This window comes from Micropterus salmoides, unplaced genomic scaffold, assembly GCF_014851395.1.
Source record: "Micropterus salmoides isolate LMB-PRFRI ecotype aquatic unplaced genomic scaffold, ASM1485139v1 Ms_hic_scaffold_21, whole genome shotgun sequence".
NCBI lineage: Eukaryota > Metazoa > Chordata > Actinopteri > Centrarchiformes > Centrarchidae > Micropterus > Micropterus salmoides.
Genome location: NW_024041262.1, coordinates 17288378 through 17309125, shown reverse-complemented (window position 1 = coordinate 17309125; position 20748 = coordinate 17288378). Strand labels below are relative to the sequence as shown.

The window sequence follows — 20748 nt, the reverse complement described above, 5'->3', positions numbered from 1 at the left end:
CATTTGAAAGTTGTATTTGTGTTATTGTCAATGAAATATACGTGGTTTCAATGTTTTGCACATCATCACATTTTGTTTGGTTGTAATATTTATTCATAAATGTTGGCTTTGATTTACCATGTTGTTTACAAAACAGTGTATGCTGTTGTTTCTCCCTTTAATGCATCACCCATGTTTCAAACAAACTAAACTAAACTAATACCAATCAATAAAGCCTCTCGAAAAAATGGAGCACAAACCAAATGAGTTTCAAATATTTATTCAAAATCAAAACAGTACAAAGACGATACAAATATGTTACTTCGAAGGACCAGGCAAGTGTAATTTATAGTTAAGATATATAGTTGATGTCAAAGTATTTAAGATAGTTGTAAGTTAAGATATAGTCAAATACAAGATACGTATTACAGCAATTAAATTAAATTTTATTTGCCTATATTTGAAGGCATTGAAGAATAACATGGAAGGTGTGCGTAGACACAGACTCACAGACTCTTTGTATCTATATCTCTAAAACAAATGACCAAGCAGGCTATATACATGGTGATCTGTGTGTGAAAATCCGAAGCATTTGATTATGGTGCCACAAGATACAACTGGGAAATGTTCATATCTTGTCATATACTCAAAATAATGAACATAACACAACGCTGTACATTTAAAATGGAATCATATTATTTATATAAAAGCATTGTTTCTAGAATGACACACTCAAATAAATAAAAGCAACTCTGTTAGCTTGTGTTACTGTGAAAACCTACAGTGGCACATTGTAATCATACAAAAGAGCAACTTCTCAGCTTTCAAGTGGCTGATGTAACACAATAAAAGTATTAACACACAGGCCCTTTAGCACTTTATAAGAAGCAGTGTTGTTTTTTCATGACCGCGTCATTAAGCTGCATGCTCCAGTGAGCAAGAAGACGTGTTGTTTTTTAGTAGGATTTATTGAGTGACATCCTTATTCTGAGTTGAAAACATTACATGGTCATGAACTTTACACTTTTCAGGAAATGATGCGACTTATGTATACACAGTAAGTCTTACTAATCCTCTCCCTGGACAACACTGGTGCTTCTTACTGTTAAGATGACGTAATCTTCCTCAAGATGGCAGTGTGGGGAATTATCTTAAACTGCACCAGTGATAGACTCGGGCTCTCTCCTCTCTTTACCTAAGCCAGGTCAGCTGAGGATGCAATGGGCCCCACTCGTTTAATATCTCGTCTTAAGACATAAATATCTGTAAACCTTACCCTTTACTCATGAATAATCTAAAGGTCTACAGACTACATCCTCACATAAAGTTCAGGTGAGAACTCTTAGACAGTAGATGAGCTAAGAGCAATACAGTCGTCAAAGAATGGGCCGAGGAACCGAGCTAATAATAACCTTTGTTGCTCTCAATGATTTTCTGCTCCAGCTTCATTTTAAGCTCTGACACTAAAGCAGAGCTGACATTCCCCTCTTTGCGGCGACTAGATTTAGCTTTCTTGGAGCCTTTGGAGGCCAGTGCACCAGATATTGTCGGGACTGCCCGGAGCCTCTCAATGGGCCGCGTGTTAGAAGGGGGTGGAGGGGGACAAGGAGCACTGGGAGGAGGAGGCTTTGGCCGGGGTTTGTTGGTGTTCTGCTGCAGGCCGCTCTCTGGGTTGCCGACGAGGAACTTATCTGCAGGGTCGCTGAATTTTATTACAGGCACCCTGAAGGTCCAGGGCCGCTGGTCCCTGGGTCGCCTCTTAATGATGCGACGAGCCGGCATGATCCTGTTTGACTTGGAGTTGCGCATGTACAAAGCCGTAGAGATCAAGACAGTCACCCCTACCAATACGCTAACGATAACAGTGACCATGCCTAGAGCTCTCATTGGATTGTCCCTACTTTTCATTAAAAAGGCCGCCATAGGCCCCTTGAGAGGAGTCTGTAAAAGAGCACAAATAAAATAGTTTAAATCAAGTCCAAGGGACTGAATCCAAGCGTCAATGCAGCATTTCTCTGAAGCATGCAAGCATGAGAGATGGATGCGCAAAGCACTGACAGAGGAGGCCCAAACAACATGTCTAACAACATTGCGACGCTCCCACACTCACACTCAGTCATCTGTCTTCCTCTGTCCTACAGTACAGGTCTGCTGATGCAAAGCTAAGAACTATGCACAACACTAGTTGTTGGGAATGCGTCTGGCAGTGCAGTGCATTAGGATTTCTCTTTGGCATTTAACTGATGAGGACTGAAGAAGAAGGATGATGGTTCATGAGACCAAAATGGAGTGAAGTGCATGTTTGTGTGAGAAAAGTTTTAGATTATGTGAGAAAATCCAAAGTAAAAGGCTCCCTCTCAGTCACTTTAAAAGTATTTTAGGTGATCAAATCATTGGTAGTGTAAAAATCCAGACAACATTTTTAGAAAAATATTGCATTTAGAATATGTTCCAATCAAAAAAGGACAAGTCATTTTATTGTTATTCCTTCAGATGTGCTCCAGGACTCTTTTACAGACAATAGCTAATCAGTAAAAAATTTTCTATGAACAATGAAGATGTCAAATACTTCTCACTTGATTCTGCGGATCACTTTTACATAGTTACTCTCAGGATGGATTCGGGACTTTTTCACTGCGTTGCAGTAAAGGATTGTGGATATGCATATTGTTAGTAAAATGAGGGAAGTGACAATGCTGAGACAAATTCCAAAAACAGTCAGAGGACGCTTGCTGAGGCCCATGAAGTATGTAATAATTCGACCTTTGACCTGAAATGCACGATACACAACACAGAAACAACACCAAAAACATGGAGTCATCTCATCATGTAGCGTGAAGGAATGAATACATGGTGAAAACATGTCAGAAAAATGTTTAATGTAAATGACTGAACACTTTAAAGGATAATGTAGTGTGTTATTTTATATTTTATATTTTTATGTCTCAGCTAATCTAATTAACTATCTAATTAAGAGACAAACAGCATGAATTTATATATACTAACAAGTCTGTGTATCTGTATAGACACAGCCATATAATTTATTCCTTTGTGCTATAGAACTCCATTATTTTCCAAAAACATCTAGAAGACCAAACCATTCATTATGATGAACATGGCCCCCGTAATTTATATAAAAAAGATGCAGCTGTGTTTGGGAAGTTTAGTGTTTACGTGTTTATGTTATCAGAAAAGCTAAGATGAATAAAATACTGAATACTGTCAGCTTTCATTGTAATGAAGGAAAGCAGTATGGTTTTCTAAAAAGACATCCTTTATAAAGGGTTGTGATCAATGCTTTTGTCCAGAGGTTAATATATAATTTACTAATGTTTTATAGATCCATTATAACTGAAAGTCACTAAAAATAACTCAAATACTCAAAAAATCCCTTTGATTAGTTGGACAGTTTGGTTGGACAAAAATCCATTTATTAACAACATGAACAACTGTGGACTTGATGGATTAAGATCCCTTTTTAATGACTTCTTAACATGTATAGTTGCAAACTAGATGACTATCACGTTCTCAGTGTGTGCAATGTGGTTCAAGATACACACACAATTTTCTACCAAAGTCTGAAGATTTTATTTAACATTTTTTTGTTTACACAGTTGTGTGGTTGTTCTTGTGTTGCCAGAGTGAAACTCTTCAAATAATACATATGGATATTTTATTCTGTTGTTCCTACTGAATGTGTAAATAAACTTTGCTAGCTATTTCTTAGCCATAATAAGTATTCCAAATCAGTTAATGCAGCTTTAATAGTTTAAGGAGGCATAGCTATATCAGACTGTGAAGACACAGATATCACTTTGTTTGTAGGATAAATCCATCACTGATTGTGGTCTCTTCATATGACTTGTTATACTGATAAAAGCATAAAAATGACCAGCATTATCCTTAAGATGTCATCAATGAAATGTGGCTGAAACAAGGATGTTGAATTAGCAGTGGCACAACAATGCCATATATCATATCTAACGGCTGGTGCTGCCTAAAGCTCAGGCTTGAAATAGAAAGCGCTGCAAGAATGCTGAGAATCAGAGCAGGTCTTACCGCCTCAGTGATATCGATATTGACCACGGCTGTTGTGCTGAAGGATGGAGAGCCTCTGTCCCTGGCTTGGACCACCAGAGACCACTTGCAGTCCTTCTCCTTGGTGATGTTCTGCACAATCTCCATGGACTTGATGTACGGCTTCAGCTTGATCTCCCCAGTGTCAGCGTCGATATCAAATGCGTTGTCAGGATCGGCTGTCATAATGGAGTACTCGATGACGTTGTTTGGAGATTCTGCATCTTCATCTACTGCCTGTAAAAATTAGCAGAATAATATTAAATGTTGCATATTTTGATCAGTTTAAGAACCTGCATACTGGGCCACTATCTTTGAGTCAGTTTATTTAACCGAAAGCCTAGTATTTGCTCTATAACATAAGCGCACAAATAAATGGCCATGGAGATTATGTATAGTGAACTGGATAGTACACTATATTTCAACTTAACACAAAAAGGCCCAAAGACAATAGCAAATGTAGCAACCTTGGCCAAAATAACTGCCAGATGGCAAGCAGTGGAGCAGTGTCCCTTGACTAGTGTGTTTCAAGCTGTTATATTGTACCCACAAAAGAACCCCTGGTAGAATGCTGCAGTGATTCATTGTATGTTTGCTAACATTATGACTTAACTTTACCAGTTTTCATTTTTGTTTTCCAGTTCAGATGGCATATTGTCTGTATAATCTGTATTTTACATTACAATTATGGCAGGTGCAGAGGAGGGGTATGGTATTCGCTATACCGCACTTGACGTAAAGAGAGTTGAGCCAGAAGGCAAAGCTCTCAATCTACCGGTCAATTTTCGTTCCTACCCTCACCTCAGACTAGAGCTGCTGCTCCTTTTGCGTCGAAAGCAGGATCCCCCAGTCAGAGCTGGTTAATGTGACTCGGGAAGGGGAGGTTTGGGGTCCTCTGCTGGAGCTGCTGCCAACGCTACCCAGACCCGGATAAGCGGTTGATGATGGATGGATGGATGGATTATGGAGGGTTATACTACTTCAGGTCAATGGCACCGCCAGGGGGGCTAGGAGGGGCCACAGTCACCCTAAGAAAATGGGTGGCCACCCCAGTGGCCCCCCCTGGCAAGGAGCATATGCATGAAATGCTATATAATGTTTATATTATGTAACCCTGTTTGAGTTAAAAGGTGTTCTCATATTAGGCTCTGTCACTTTAAGAGGGTAACCTCTGACCCTGAGCTGTGACAGACTGTGATGATTATTTTAGGAGAGGCCTCCGATTCGTCCATGTAGATGGCAATCACGTTTCTAAAATTGTGATTGGTTAAGGGACTAACAGGCAGAGCAGAGCGCAGTACACCGGTGTGTGTGTTTTCTGTGGAGGCAGCAATAAGCTGCAGAAGAAAGAAAAGTCTAATTTAAATAATGTACAGAGACAGTTAGTAGCCTGGCTAGTTTATAATAAGTTTGTCAAACTGCTACATAGTTTGTGTATTGTACTGTGTGTGAGAGCTAATAGTCGGCAGGTAGCAACAGGTTAGCACCATCGTTAGCTAAGCGTATGAACACTGGAGCCCTGACAGCGCCATGTGCTGTTAACGTGCTGCTTCGAGGGAGACCGTCCTGTGCCTGTTTTCATCTCCATCTTTCTGAGCGGATTGGAAAACATGAGAACGGGAGTCATCTGGACGATCCTGTGAAACTGGGCTCAACGTTACTTGCGCCCAACAGGCGGTCCAGTGAGCAGCACAACAAACACTGCAGGGCCGCCATGACAAGTTGGCGGGCTGTCTGAAAAACTTCAGTCACCCAGAAGTTTGCCCAGAGGAAAAACCGCCGGGCCGCCTTTCTGTGGTGAGTGAAAGCATCTTTTATCATCCTGACTCTGCTGCTGGTCCCTGCATGGGTAAATTATTGTGCTGGATTAGTTGAGACTAGGCTACGGATTTCAGTTGTCATGATGTTGTTGTCATACAGCCACTTTCATACTGCCTTATTATTTGTGGTTATTAGGCCAATATGCTGGGTCGCTGCGCTGTATGAAAGGTACGGAGCTGGGAATGGGATATATATTGGCGGACATTCTTTCCATTATGATCGCAGGATCTCTGGATCCCTAAAACGTTGTCTGTGCGCGTCATTGACTTCAGTGGTGTTGAGCTCACTGATCTTTGCTTATGGTCCTATAGGCTCATTTGTTTTGAGCTTGGTTGTGTCTGCTTAAATATTGCATTCTTAATCTAGGTTTGTGACAGTGGTACTGTAACTTGTGTCAAAGCACTCTCTCTCTCTTTCTCTCTCTCGCTCTCTCATATTAAGTGTTTTGTGGAGCCATGCTGTTTGTTGACATGTTAAAAAACACAGAAGCAAGAGAAAGTATTGTAGTTTTACTGGTATTTATGTTTTGAAATAGTTGGTGCCCCACCATTTTCACATATAAATATGACATGGGTCAAATCGGTTGTTAAAAACTGGGATATTTCAAGAATAATAATTCAACTAGTCTACTGCATAATAGAATTCCTGAAATTCAGTTATGGCTTTTGGTTTAGTGTGCCACCCCAGGATTTTCAGTGGCCCCATCTGGCCACCCCTGGTTTCTCATGAGATTTAATCTTAGTAATGAAAAATATAGAATATCACTAGCCGTATCCTCTAGTTTTGGCAGTAGATTAGTTAGGGTTAGGGTTATGTTGTGCACACAAATTGAAATTCTAATCATTTTGCATTATTTTAATACCTGCAGTCCTGGGCTTCCATACAGTACTCTCTAAATGTCAGTGTGATCACAAACAGCTAATATTGATTTAAATTTTAGATTTTGTTTGTAAAGGATTTGACATTATGTACCTCTATTCTGACAGGTGTCCCAATAATCATGGTCTTTTCCAGGAGGTTTTCATCAAATTCCGGAGAATGGTCATTCATGTCAAGAACAGTGACAAAGACTTCAGCCAGGCTGTACTTCCCTTCCGAATCTTCAGCTTTGACATAAAAGTTGTATTTAGACCTGACCTCTGCGTCCAGGCTGGTCCAGGGCTGCGTGGAGATCAGGCCTGATGACGGGTGGATGGTAAACCTGCAAGTTCAGAACAGTTCAGGCAGCGTGTGAGTCATCACTACAGCTGTCCATGTGTCAAACAGTCTGTCCCAACAACCAGGTGTTTCTAATATTGGCCTCCTAATTCACAGCTGTGACATTTACATCACATCCTGTGAATTTCTCCATGACTCACACAAATAGTTGTCTATAAAAAGCTTATGTTAATGTAGCATTTGTCTCAGAAATCACAAAGATAAATGAATATGTCCTCTAGCTGTTCTAATAAATTTCTTTAATATCTTAATTTTATTTGTTTCATTTGAATGAGTTCTTGAGTTTCCTACATCCTTTGTCTTTGCCTCTTGTTCTACTGTAAGATTTGTGATTTTCCTCTCTCAAGATCAATGAAGTTATCTCCGCCAATCATAATGTGTGTTTTGTCCTGAATATTTGTGTATTTGTTTGTATGTTTACCTGTTGATTATGATTAACTTTAAATTGTATTGCCTTTACTAAAATTATCATTCTACTCTACTCTACTTTACCCTTGTCAGCTATGTACATTTCTAATTCAGGTTCATTTCTACATACTGTGTATTATTCTTTGTCTGATAATTCAAAAACTACTTAACAGATGACATTAGGTAGGTAGTAGGTTAGGCCAAGGAACAACAGATTATTAAAGATTTTGTGACTTTCCAGTGGTGGTATTAAAACAAACACTGTGGCAATTTTCAAGATTGTGTCATTTTTCTACAAGCAGAAACATTTGCCATCAGAATAACTTCAAAGATGTTTTAATCACACAAGTATTACACATACAAAATTAATTTACAGCATTGACACTGCCTTGTGCTTCCTGAGTACTTTCTCGTTCAACATCAAGCTTACTGCCATTTTATTCAGACATCTTTTCTGTCTCGTTTTTCACTGTGAAATTTCACAGTTGCCTTGAAACTGATAACTTTCACACAATTCACTAAGGTTGCTGCCTGAAGACGAGCATAAATTCTCACTTTTCCTGCACTGCATGCTGCCTTGCTTTTCAAAGCTGCCATTTCTGGGGCTCCAGCTGTCACATTGCATGTTAATTGGCTCTCTCTACGTGAAACCAGGCTGTCTATTTTTAACCCTCCAATCCAATTAGGAGATTAGCCAGCTTCTTGCAGCCATTTTAGAGCGAGCTGTTTGTGCAATCAAACTGGTTTCTTGCTTACCGCTTCTATCAAAGAGACAAAGATGAATCAAGACTGGTGTCCTTCTTTACTGAACACCCTGAGCCTCTGAGCAGTGTTCAGTCATATATGTACATATAAAATAATATTTTAAGTATTAAATTTGTTTTGTGGAAGTGCAAGAGTTAAGTATCTGATTAGACCAAACCCAAACTGGCAGGAGTGAAAGGTTTTTACTTACAAATCGGATCCTGATCCATAAATCGTGTATTTGACTTCACCCCAAGGCCCTGAATCTGGATCATTTGCCTGGAGAAAAAAACAGTATAGCGATAAGAAGCCAACAATTAAATGTAGTTATTAGTTTAGTTTAGTTTAGTTTAGTTAAGCTAAAAAATGAAACCAAGGGGACTATAGGTGGTCCATTTAGATGTTTTTTATTTTTTACTGGTGCTGGTTGGGGATAACCAGCTAGGGTCTTAAGCTTATGCACAGTGGATGGGGCAGGCTTTAAGTCTTCCTGTGGTGTGTGGGGATAGAGGTATAGGCCAGCATGATTAACCTTGAGGCAATATTAAGCTTTTTATTCCACACTGTGTAGCTTGTACATGTTGCCTGGTTGCAGGATACATACTGTTCAATTGAAAGGAAGAGACAAATATTTCTGCCAATGTTTCTGAGATAAAATGCCAGAATGTCACATGGAGACATGAATTTCACAACAAGGACCAACAAAAACAAAGCCAGGGACCGCTGAGCTTTTTTTTGTCTGGCGACAATCTGCTTTCATCTAATGAACTGCACTGAGTAATATGCATTTATTTGAGGATTGATGGATTATATAATCACTTTGGTCAGGTTAAATCTCGAGATTAATCTTGATTGACTCACTGTTACAGACACAACGCTGGAGCCTCCAGGAGAGTTCTCAGGGATCCTGGTGATGTAATACTCGGCCGTGAATTTGGGGATGTTGTCGTTTGTGTCCAGCAGGTTGATGACTATGTCAGCTGTGGCGCTGAACCTCTCAGGAGTGTCAATCTCCACCGCCAGGAGCTGTCGAGAGACACATGAATAGTGTGATGGAATTAGTGCTGAAACCTTTAGTCCATTAATTAAGTTGAGTTTATTGACAAACAAGAGTAGGAGTCTACAGTCACACTAGCAGATCTATGAGGTTGTATTGCTCATTGTAAAACAAACTGTTCGATAGAAAACCAGACTGATATCAAAATTAGTTTTTGATATTTAGCAATAATTTGTTAAAAGTCACACAAAAATAATTTGCAAATAATGGCACCAACACAAATTGTTCAGATCTCATGAATAAATCTTAAAATATATACCCTTTTTTTAACCTCAAAATACAGTCCCTGTTAGTGAATTCTTATAAACGGTAATTCAAGTAATGAAATGAAATGTTGTTTTTTTTATTGTTCATATATTATTTATTATTAGGATTTCATTTTAGTGTGCTGGCAAGTTAGTTTTTTCTAACATGCAAATTAGCACTATACAAACACAGCAGATATTAATGGGCATGTTTGTTTTGAAAGTATTTTATTATAATCAATAATAGGTGATTGGACCAAATGTACTAGAGGAAAAAAAGGAGATCATGTCATGTCAGTAGGATTCATCCTTTTGGGACCATGCATGTTTGTACAAAATATCATAACTATCCATCGAAAGGTTTTTGAGATATTTCATTCTAGACCAAAGTAATGGACACACAGACTGCCTTTGCCATCTTCAAAGCTATGTTGCTATTTTGATAATCGATTAATTGTTTCTAATTTATCAAGAAAAAAATGATGAACATTTGCTAGTCCCAGCTTATCATCTCACTTAGTTACTTAGAAAACATCTGTTTCATATCATTGTAAACTGAACATTTTAGGTTTTATGTTGTTGTTGTATTATGTCGGGCTCTGAGCAAAGTAAATAAAGCATCAATCAAAAAGATAACCAAGAGAAAAAGATAACTAAGTAAAAAATAAGTAGTTGCAGCCCTATATTATATATTGGTGTCATTTCAATAATTAAAACAAATAATAACAAAAAAACAACAAATTAATAATTAAAGTCTAACCTTAAAAGAAAGTGTTGGTCCCTTTTCAAAGTCGATGCCAGATGTGTCTTCCACAATGACGGTCACCTGCGCTTCATTGAGTACTGTCTGGGGAACAACTCGCAGCACTCGACTCGGCCCCACAAGTCTGAGTTTAAATTTAGCGTTTGCTCCCTACAAAGACAAATAAACAGCAGAATGTAGATACAGTGAATTAGTAAAGGAAATAAGAATGTAGCTGCCCAGAGAAACAAGGAAATTGAAGGTTCATCAGACTCAAGATGACTTCTGCAAATATAAAGCAAATATTTTATCCACTATGGATAAAAAAAAGGGAAATAATCTGACATTTTGAAATGGTATTGCATAACTGCACATACTTTGAGTCTGGTTGGCAGATATTTATGCAACGTTGTACCCAGAGGTATTAGTGTATCCGTCAGCAGAGGAACAAACTCAACATGAGAGAAACATCAATTCTGAAAACACGCTTTTGTCACACTTATTGACAGGTAACAGCACACTACTGTATGTCAAAAGTGAATGTCTTGATGAATAAAAGTTAGTATACACCCTGTGCAAAGAAGCAAAGAATGCGTAGAGGTCACTGAGACAAGAGTGAAATTTTGGAATAAATGTACCTGATCAGAGTCATTGACGGTGATCTTAAAGCCTCGGAGGATCTCCCCTGCAGGAGGATGCTCATACATGGTGACCTCAAACTTGCTCTGTGGACCGTTCTCTCCGTAAAAGGTCGGCGGATGGTTGTTGAGATCCACCACCCGGATCGTCACAGTGGTAACGTCAAAGTCCAGTAGCTGATCGTTCGGTCCTAACTCTGACGCCTGGGTTGAAAAATTAAAACACTAATTTACACATTCAATAGTTATAGTCACTTCAATTTATAAGAGATTAGTGCAATTCCTAAGAAATAACAAGGAGGAGACACAAAGCAAAAAAAAAAACTTACCTTGACTTTAATTTCATATAATTCATTTTTCAGCAGAGATGGATAAGTTGTCAGGATGATGCATCCACTGGTGCTGTTTATGTCAAAGACACCATCACTACCTAAAAGGTGATAAAGGAAATGTTGTAAATGTAACTCATAAACAAGCAGAAAAGATTTAACAAGATGGAATATATTTCCTGATGTATTGTTCTTACCATTTATTATGGAATAATGTATTAGGTTGGGATTGCCTTGATCTCCATCTTTAGCGTACACAGTGAATATTTCAGAACCCTGGAAGAAAAACAAATACTATTAATCTCCTACATATTTCCTGCATGTAAGCAAAATCAGTGCCTTGATCACCTCCATTGGTGTGTAAGAATAACAGGAGGACTTACAGGAACTGAGACTTCGTAGACGTAGCCAAAGTAAGGGGTTCCTATGAAGGATGGAGGCATGTCTTGAGAATCAATTACATTGATTGTTATGGTTGCTGTGGAGGTCAACACCTGGTGCTTCCCCTTGTACTTTCCACCTCCATCCTGAGGAAATGAATTGTGAGGCAGAAGGCAGAGTTACCACATTTTATAAGGTTTTATCTAGCTTTGGATTATACTTCATTCCATCCATCAGTTATGATATAACAGTCTTGGTAAAGGACAGTTACCAAATCCCGATACAGAGATGTTATTTTACTACATGTACTACTACTATCATATTGATGGAACTGGTTGCACCAAAAATATTACAACTTCATATATTTTATCACAGATTTAACTAATCAACATTCGATTTGTCATTTAAATCAGGTTTTTAAGAAGCTGTATGTGCATGTACATTATTCCACAGACTTACTGTAGGGATTACACTTCAGGTTAACACTTGGAGCAACAGTGTTGGTGTTCAGAAAGCTTAGTCATAGTTGAATTTGACCTTTGGCCTGTGCCACTTTGCTCTGCTGACAGTGTCACAGACAGATTTGCTTTTTTTGACCACCAGAATAAACATGTCAAAAACACACGCTCAGGTTGGTGAGGTTATTGATTAACTCTAGTAATGTCATACATTTTCTCTGCTTGGATTTGACTAATCCTTCTAATTTTACTTCCTCTCTAACCATGCTAACTCTCAGAAATAATCTAATGAACTCCAAAAGATAGCACAAATACATTACTTAAACTTAATGTTGAAAACTACAAGACCACAACATGGATGAGTCTGAGCACTTGGTCAGGGAGGAGAAACCTGCTAGCCGAACTGCTTGCAGTGTAATTGTTTGTTTAGGGCACCTGAGAAGACAAATCAAGGGGCAAAAGGCAATAGCGACCTCTCACCTTTGCAACGACTGTCACAAAGTGGGTGGGCGTGGTCTCGTAGTCCAAAGTCTCACCAGGTTTAACTCTAAGGATACCGCTGTGCCCATCGATGGTAAACTTGGCAAACGGTGAGGTCTGATAATGTAAAAAGCCACAGAGTTAGCAGTGTTTAGGGTAACAGCAGACACAGGTTTTATATATACTTGAATTTAACATCTTCAAAGATGCTTCCAATGGATAATAACGCTCACCTCCCTCCCTTAAACCTTGATATTTTCCATTAGGGTTGTTTTTACCTCTCTGTTGATACATGAACAGTGACAACTACTGTGCTGTCAGCCCAGACCAAACCTAAGCCCCTATTAAGCCTTCAGTGCCTTGCTCAAATGTAATTGAAATTTAATCCACTAAAGTAACACCATTTCCAGACTGCGCTCTGGTATGAGATTAATCTTTCCCTCCACACACTGTCCCATCCCTCGAATGCCCTTTTCCTCCCTCCACACAACAGCACAGATCTCATGATGTCAGCACGACCTCTGGTCTTACCCCCCGAGTATTTGGGCCATATCGGTATGGCCCTAAAACTGTTAGCAGTGTCACTATGTAGATAAGAATGGTACAGTGCCAATAATAAAAATAACATGTTTTTTGCATGAATCACAAAGTGGAAATTGAACCAAGCAACAGAAAAGCATCAATAAAAAGTGTGAAACGGTAAACAAAATTTAAAAAAATGTTAAGAAATTGTAAACAGAAATGTGCCGGTTTTCAAATAAGGTTTTGAGAGCTGAGAGGATAAACTTCTTGGCAGACTTCAGGTTATATTCCAGGGTGTACGAGTAAATAGGGCTGGAGATGTAGGCTGGAGCCAGGCTATAAACAGCTCTATGTTTGATAAACCTTGTAAAACCTTTGAGTCAACTCTGAATTCAACTGCATGCCATGTGCAAGGACGCAAAAAAAACGTTGGCCTTAGTCACTTTTGGTCACTTATTCCAGATAGGGTTACTATAAAAGTCTGGCTGCTGTATTTTGGAGAAAGAGTTTTCCGCCTAATAAACAGACTTAAGATAGATACAGAAGTCTGAGCAAGACAAAATAAAAGCCTGGATTGCATTTTAGGACATGTTTGAGACACATCTTGATAGCTCTTTTCACTTGTGTCAAATTAAACACTGAGATGTAGTGCTTAAACTTTAACACCAATCCTCCAATGTATTCCTGAAATCTAGTGGTACACTTGGGCAAACAAAACAGAACAGCATTGGACAGCCTTGTTTTAATTCAGTTGCGAAAAGATCAGTACTCAATTTCACCAAGACAGAGCTTCAGAGATTCCAGGGTCACAACTGTGCATCATCTGCGTAATAATGAAACTGTGGGGTTACCTGTAGATAATATGAGACGCTGCCTCCTGAGCCCATATCTTTATCCACTGCTTGAACTCTGTAGATGCTACTTCCAGGAGCAGTGTCCTAGTGAAGAGACAAGAGATGTTTTAACCCTAAAACCCACTTCATTCTCAATTAATTGCTTGACTGACAGCAGATTTATAAGTTGTTTGTGGCACAGAAGTATATTTATTCTCTATAATGTACCTCTGGGATATCAATGATGAAAGGTAGGTTTTGAAATTCAGGTGGTTCATCATTGGCATCAGTGACAAACACTCTCACGGTCTCAACCACCTGAAAGCAACAAGAAAAAAATTCTCAATAGCAAATAAAAACAACTGCACAAATTGGAAGTTGGATTTTAAGGCTATATCCTTTTTTGGAGAAATAATAAACTGAAAGTGACCAGAAAAAAATTATTCTGTGCATTTAAATACATTGTTTTCTGTAGGTTTTCTGCTGTTTACATTCTATCACAGCACTTATTTTGTAGGAGTAGATATCATATTTTCTATCGTCACATTATTTTTGGTTGTACTTCACAATTAGATTGTAGTGTTATAGTCACCACTGTAAAAATATAATGAATTGGAGGTTATGAAACCAGCACTAGTGTGATTATTGCAGTGTATTGACAATAAAGTACAAAATAAAGTAAATACTTACTTTATTGCGACCATCTGTGATGCTTACAAGCACTGAAATTTCATGTTGTTTCTACAAAGAAAAGGTAAATGTCACTTTGAGCCATAGCAGGTTTCTTCATAACAAGAGTCTCGCGAAGAGGCTCACCTCTCTGTCAAGCTCCTGAATTAGAGTCACGTTCCCTGTTTTGGGGTCCACCATAAAATATTCTTTGGAGCCCTTTTCAAAAGTCAGACCATATCGTACCGGATCTCCCTCTGGGTCTGTACCGTTAAGAATGTATATCTGTGTCCCTAATGGGTAAAAATGACAAGAAACAATAGTGTCAAACTGTCAAATGCACAAAACTTTGCTATGTTCATTAAAATCATACAGGGGAGGTACAAGTGCCGTGGTTTGTTATTCAGCGTGAATGGTACATTTAATAATCAGGTCAGATGAGCCACCACCCATATTGTTTTCTTCCCGTAAGTCTTGATGTACGTCACAATCCAAAAGGTATTACAGTGATTAGCTGGAGCCTCAACACCAGTGTAATAATTTCATTGTTACACCTACACATGTGAAATAAAAAACCTTTAAACTACACTAAACATTATCTCATACTGAAATCACCTGGATCTTTGATTGTTCAAATCATCATTAGATTGCAATTGAGACTTACCAACTGGTGTATCCTCTGAGATGCTGAACAAGGCCATATTCCCATTTGTACTGGTGGGTCCTTTATCGTAAAAATGTGGAGCATAATCTGATTGTCCTTTACAGGAAAACAAATAAACATGTTCCAAGTTATTTTAGCAGAGAAGAAATTATAAAATAATAACATAACATCTTGATTAGCTACTCTTTGTAAAAAATATCACATAAATCATACAGGCTTGTCTATTTTTTGTATTTTTTGTTCTATTTCTAATTTAAATGCTTATTTAACTAAGTGAACTGTTGCACTCACTTGCTAAAAAGGGCAGGAACCGAAAGCAAGGAGGAGAAGGATGACACAAACAAATAATCACACATTCAACAATGAAGTACAGGCAGCATTAACAGTCTACGCTAAGATGGACATGCCCTCGGTGTGTTAGAAGATTAACCAGATAAGAGCAAGGCAGCAAGGAAGAAGCCTTGACCACACACACAAAGAACAAAAAAAGAAAAGCAGTGCCTTACCCAAGGTGAAGTGAAGCAGGAGGAGAAACAGTAAAGCATGCGTTTTCTTTTCTTTCTTCATCCTGGTGGGGAGGTAAGGCTTGGCTGGCTCATGTGGAAGGCTTGATGGAGGGGAAAGCGAGCAGCGAGTGTTGTGCCCTTCTCGAGGCGTCTCAGCAGATCAGGAGGCTGGGACAGATTCTCAGGCACTAATCCAGTGACGCATCCCTTCCCTCCGCAGACATCTTCTACCACACTGCTCTAGCTCCAAATTTTCCTGAAAAACTACCCAAGGGGAAGCGAGTTCAGGTTTCACACAATATGGTGTGATCACACCTTTGCACACATGTGACAGTGCACACATTAGGCACTGCAGCCATGATAAATGTTAAATCAAAGACTTTGTAACATAATATACTTCCTAAGACTTTTGAAATCTATGAGGCTTATGTAAATTTACTCAAGCTTACACAGTGGGAACTGCAAACAAACATCCTTTCTGTCATGTGCTGCACATTTGTTTCTCTTTGTTTATTTGTATGGACACATGGCACATTTGGCTCCTCTTGCTGGAGTTTTAAAGTGTATCAACAAACTCATTAGTCACATGTAGCGAGTCCCATTGGCTTAAGTTTCCCGTGGCTGCTGTCCTTGGCAGCTCGCTGACCAACACAAGACTGAGCAGCACTTCTAGATCTGTGATGCGCTTATAGCCAAGAGGCTTTCTTTGGCCTTTGCAGTCCACTTTCCTCAGGAAACCCCATGATCTGTCAATCACAAGATACAAAACAAAGGTTTTACAAATAGTCAATACAGTCACAGTGTGTGATTAAAAATGTTCAAGCTGCAAGCCTACTTTACATTTTTAGTTCAGCTTAATGTAAGTATGTCATGTTAAATTGTTAAAATCTATCTATCTATCTATCTATCTATATATATATATATCTATATATATATATATATATATATATCTATCTATATATATATATCTATCTATATATATATATATATATATATATATATATATATCTAAATTAAAATAAAACTCCCATATGAATTACTTACTTACTTACTTACTTACTCAAAACCAAAATTCTGCTCTCAAATTTAGATATAGCCTTAAAAAACAGCTGATTTGATAAAAAAGAGACACTCTGTGAAGGCCGAAATGGAAAATGGAATATTCCATTTTGACCTTGCAACCTTGCCCATATCTGATGAGAGCCAAGAGCCCGAAACACCATGCTTTCTATTTTTGAACATAATTCCCACTTCCACACATAATTTCCCTGGGAGAGTTTTTCACCTTTTTTTTTTTTTAATCAGATAATCTTACATGCAGGTGTCATGCGAGTGCATGTTTGCCTGCCGGTACAGTGAGGTGTGTTAACTGTACTGACTTACTCACTTTGAGGTGCACACTTGTGCTATTCCTATATTCACAAGTATAAAAATAGAGTCTGCCGTTCATTGACACACTCATACATCATACCGGTTGGCAGCCAATGATAAAATCTGCTCTACTCACAAAAATAAACACTTCACTTTCACAAGAAGTAAAAGTACATTTGTATGAAAAATATACATTTTACAACTGGAATATTACTACTGATTCATTAACATGTAAGCAAACTTTTAATGTTGTAGTGAGTTAAGGTAAGTGTAAAGTAGCATTACAAGTAGGCTACTTCAAAATGTACTTAAATACTTAAATAATGTACTTAGCTGCTATTTAAAGTTGATATTGGAAAAACAATAGTTTAGGAAGTAGGTAAGTTAGCAGAACAAGACTGAGTCCATGCTAGCAGCTGTAAGTTACTTAGGCACAGTGGTGCTTTCAGCTAAATGATAACTTTAGCATTCTAGTAGACTGTTTACCATATTCACCATCTTAGTTTAGTGTGTGTGTAAACTGTGGGTCAGCTATGGGCAACAGCAGGATGGAGATGGATGACAGATTTTTAAAACTGTAAAGTTGCTTGTAAACAAATACACTGTTAACAGTGTAAACATTTTAATAAATAAACACTGTTTACACATGCATAGTCACTACTGGTTTACATAAAACCATAAAACACATCACTCGCCAGCGTGGGAAATTCACTACAGACACCAGATTTGAAAACTCTGGTATACTGCGAAATAGAGAGACCTGGCAACAAGAGGCTCAGCATTGTGTGACCTCTTTTGGCAAAGACTTCAATGTAACGGACGTTCATTAATATGTAAGTCCCACACTATAGCTTTAAAAAATGTAGTGGGTTTACATGCTAACATTTGCTAACTAGCACTGAACATAACACACTGAGCTAACTTAAGTGTGAGTGTCCAGTCACACATACAAACATCTGTAGTTGTTGAAACATTTCCCTACAAAAACAAAAATGAAAAAAAAACTCACAGTGGCACTAGATGAAAAGTCATGGGATCGCCAAACTCTGTAGGATTTATCCTTTGGGCACCATGAATGTTGTAAAAACGTTTGTGCCAGTCCATCTAGTCGACAAGATATTTCACAGGATGAGTGAAAACTTTCACCATGAATGTCTGTTCAAAATTTCAAGGTAATCCATTCAAAATGTGAAAATAATCTTAAAGAGGTGGTATTATGCTTTTTGGCTTTTTCCCTCCTTTTTGTGCATGTAACAGGTTTGCAAAGGGAAAAAGCCCAAAAGTCTAGCCCAAAAGGAGTTGAGCTACAGCAATGTGCAGTATGAGAAAAATATGGTGTTTTTTGAAAATTAAACCATGTAAACCTGTTCTGCTAAAACCATAATTAAGATTTTGAACCTGAAAATGAGCATAATCTTTAAGCATGGAAAGTAACGGTTTCAGGCACATATGAACCTGAATCTCTTATGCATGTCAAAGTGCTTGAGAAGGATGAGTTTTTCAGGTATTGTGGGTTAAAGCGATGAAGCAATAACTAATATAGGCTACCCATACCATTATTTATTGTCATTTGAACTAGTTTCAAGCCTTACACACACACATATCACGTAAAACCTACATTAAGCAGTAAAAACCTTGGACCATAACCAAATATTAGTCATCAATCTGAAAATGACTGACAAAGAACTTTTATCCCCAGTAATGGCAGATCTCCACGTGCTGAAGCTTTCCCCAATCTCATCCAATACTGCCCTCTTTATCCCTCCCATCTGCAGGGTTTTTCAGTCCACAGTATATATGAATCATACATGTCCTAAACGTGAGCATGATCTGAGAGATTGAAACACTGACTGGGAGCTGTGTGCGCCACGTGTTCATGCTTTAATGAAGCACCTGCATATTTACAGATGTTAGCATCTGTTGCAAGTGCTCTGGTTTGGAGGTTTAATTTTAGAGGAGCAGCCAGATGGTGGACAAGAGGATTACTACGCTAAGCCTTTGTCATCTGCTGCTACACACTGGCTGTTTACAGGCAAATACAAGGTGGACTCCCACCGGTCCCTCATAGTCTGGTCAGAGCGAATGTGGATGACCAATGGTGAAATATGTTCACCAGGTTTTGGCTTATTTTGTAGGAAAACTTAACACCAACATTCCCTGGCATTGATTTTAGACACCGCTCACAATTAATGTCAGCTGCTGCTTGAGTTGCTTATGCATTGGTTGTTTTTGCAGGTAACTGAACTTTTTTGTAATGTTCATGCAAAGTCTAGCAAATACATTTCTTATAGTAGACATCTTAAACTCAATTATTGTTACTATTAGAAGTTTTTCAACTAATTCAATAGATTATCCCATTGTTTGGAATACTACATTCTTTCCAAACATTGTTTGCCCAAAATTATCATATTAAAACAGTCTACAATCACGTCAACGGCATACTTATATTTGATGTTCAACCAGGGTCATTGTAATTTTATGAAGTAATGTTCTGTTTTAAATGTTCATCATGTGCCTTTCCAAGAAGTTCACTGACTAGAAAATGAAAGCAGTTTAATAATTGATTTAAGAAGAAATTAGGAGAACCAAAACTCCTCTGTAAAAGGATTCTAACAAAATAAACCACAGGGTGAGAATATGATTTATTACTATGTATTATATTCTTATTATAGAGCCCACAAATATAAATACGCATTCACCTAATGATGAGGCCTATAACACACCACAGAAACATTCACAGTGTAGGGTGGAAACAGCATGTGAACACCAAGGCTAATGACTGACTCGAAAAGCTAAACTAAGTAAAAAAAAAGAGTTAAGCTAAGAGTCAGCCAACCTTGAGTCCAATTCATGAGATGAGATTAGAGGTGTTTGTTAGAGCTGCACTGCCTTATAAAAACACAGCAATTTTAATTTTGCTTTTATTAAGAAGCATTGTCTGAGGTGAATCATGCCTAAAATTAAGAATTGTTGACTTGCATGAAGCTGGAAAGGGTTACAAAAGTATCTCTAAAAGCTATGATGTTCATCAGTCCAGGGTAAGACAAATTGTCTATAAATGCAGAAAGTTCAGCACCTTTGCTACCCTCCCTAGGATTGGCCGTCCTGCAAAGATGATTGCACGAGCATAGTGCAGAATGCTCGATGAGGTTAAGAATAAACCAAGAGTGTCAGCTGAAGACTTACAGAAATCTCTGGAATATGCTGACATTTTTGCTAACACTAAAAAAGAATGGAGTTCATGGGAGGACACTACGGAAGAAGCCACTGCTGTCCAAATGTAAGAAAGTATGGGGGAGGGGGCAACATGGTTTGGGGCTGCTTTGCTGACCCAGGGCCTGGACGGGTTGATCTCATTGATGGAAAAATGAATTCCTAAGTTTATAAAGACATTTTGCAGGAGAATGTAAGGTTATCTGTCCACCAATTGAAGCTCAACAGAAGATGAGTGATGCAACAGGACAACGACCCAAAGCACAGAAGTAAATCAACAACAAATTGGCTTCAGCAGAACAAAATATGCATTCTGGAGTGGCCCAGAGAGAGTCCTGACCTCAGTCTGATTGAGATGCTGTGGCATGACCTCAAGAGAGCAATTCACACCAG

General features: G+C 38.4%; 1 protein-coding gene across 2 annotated transcripts; it reads right to left on the bottom strand.

Annotated features, from left to right (window-relative positions):
- Positions 1 to 246: 246 nt before the first annotated feature.
- Positions 247 to 16053, bottom strand: LOC119916394 (cadherin-related family member 1). Of its 2 annotated transcripts, none has more exons than XM_038736391.1 (18): positions 15772 to 16032; positions 15557 to 15559; positions 15266 to 15361; positions 14749 to 14894; positions 14623 to 14673; positions 14161 to 14250; positions 13951 to 14037; positions 12578 to 12694; positions 11642 to 11785; positions 11456 to 11534; positions 11259 to 11359; positions 10930 to 11133; positions 10310 to 10462; positions 9109 to 9273; positions 8459 to 8526; positions 6850 to 7078; positions 4039 to 4293; positions 247 to 1920 (listed from the first exon to the last, which is right to left on the bottom strand). In XM_038736391.1, the coding sequence occupies exons 1-18, from the start codon at positions 15830 to 15832 to the stop codon at positions 1381 to 1383; spliced, it is 2589 nt and encodes an 862-aa protein (XP_038592319.1). In that variant the 5' UTR covers positions 15833 to 16032; the 3' UTR covers positions 247 to 1380. The 2 variants fall into 2 exon arrangements, with proteins under 2 accessions (XP_038592319.1, XP_038592320.1); XM_038736392.1 differs by lacking the exon at positions 247 to 1920 and adding an exon at positions 2429 to 2749 and having other exon boundaries at positions 15772 to 16053.
- Positions 16054 to 20748: the final 4695 nt, after the last annotated feature.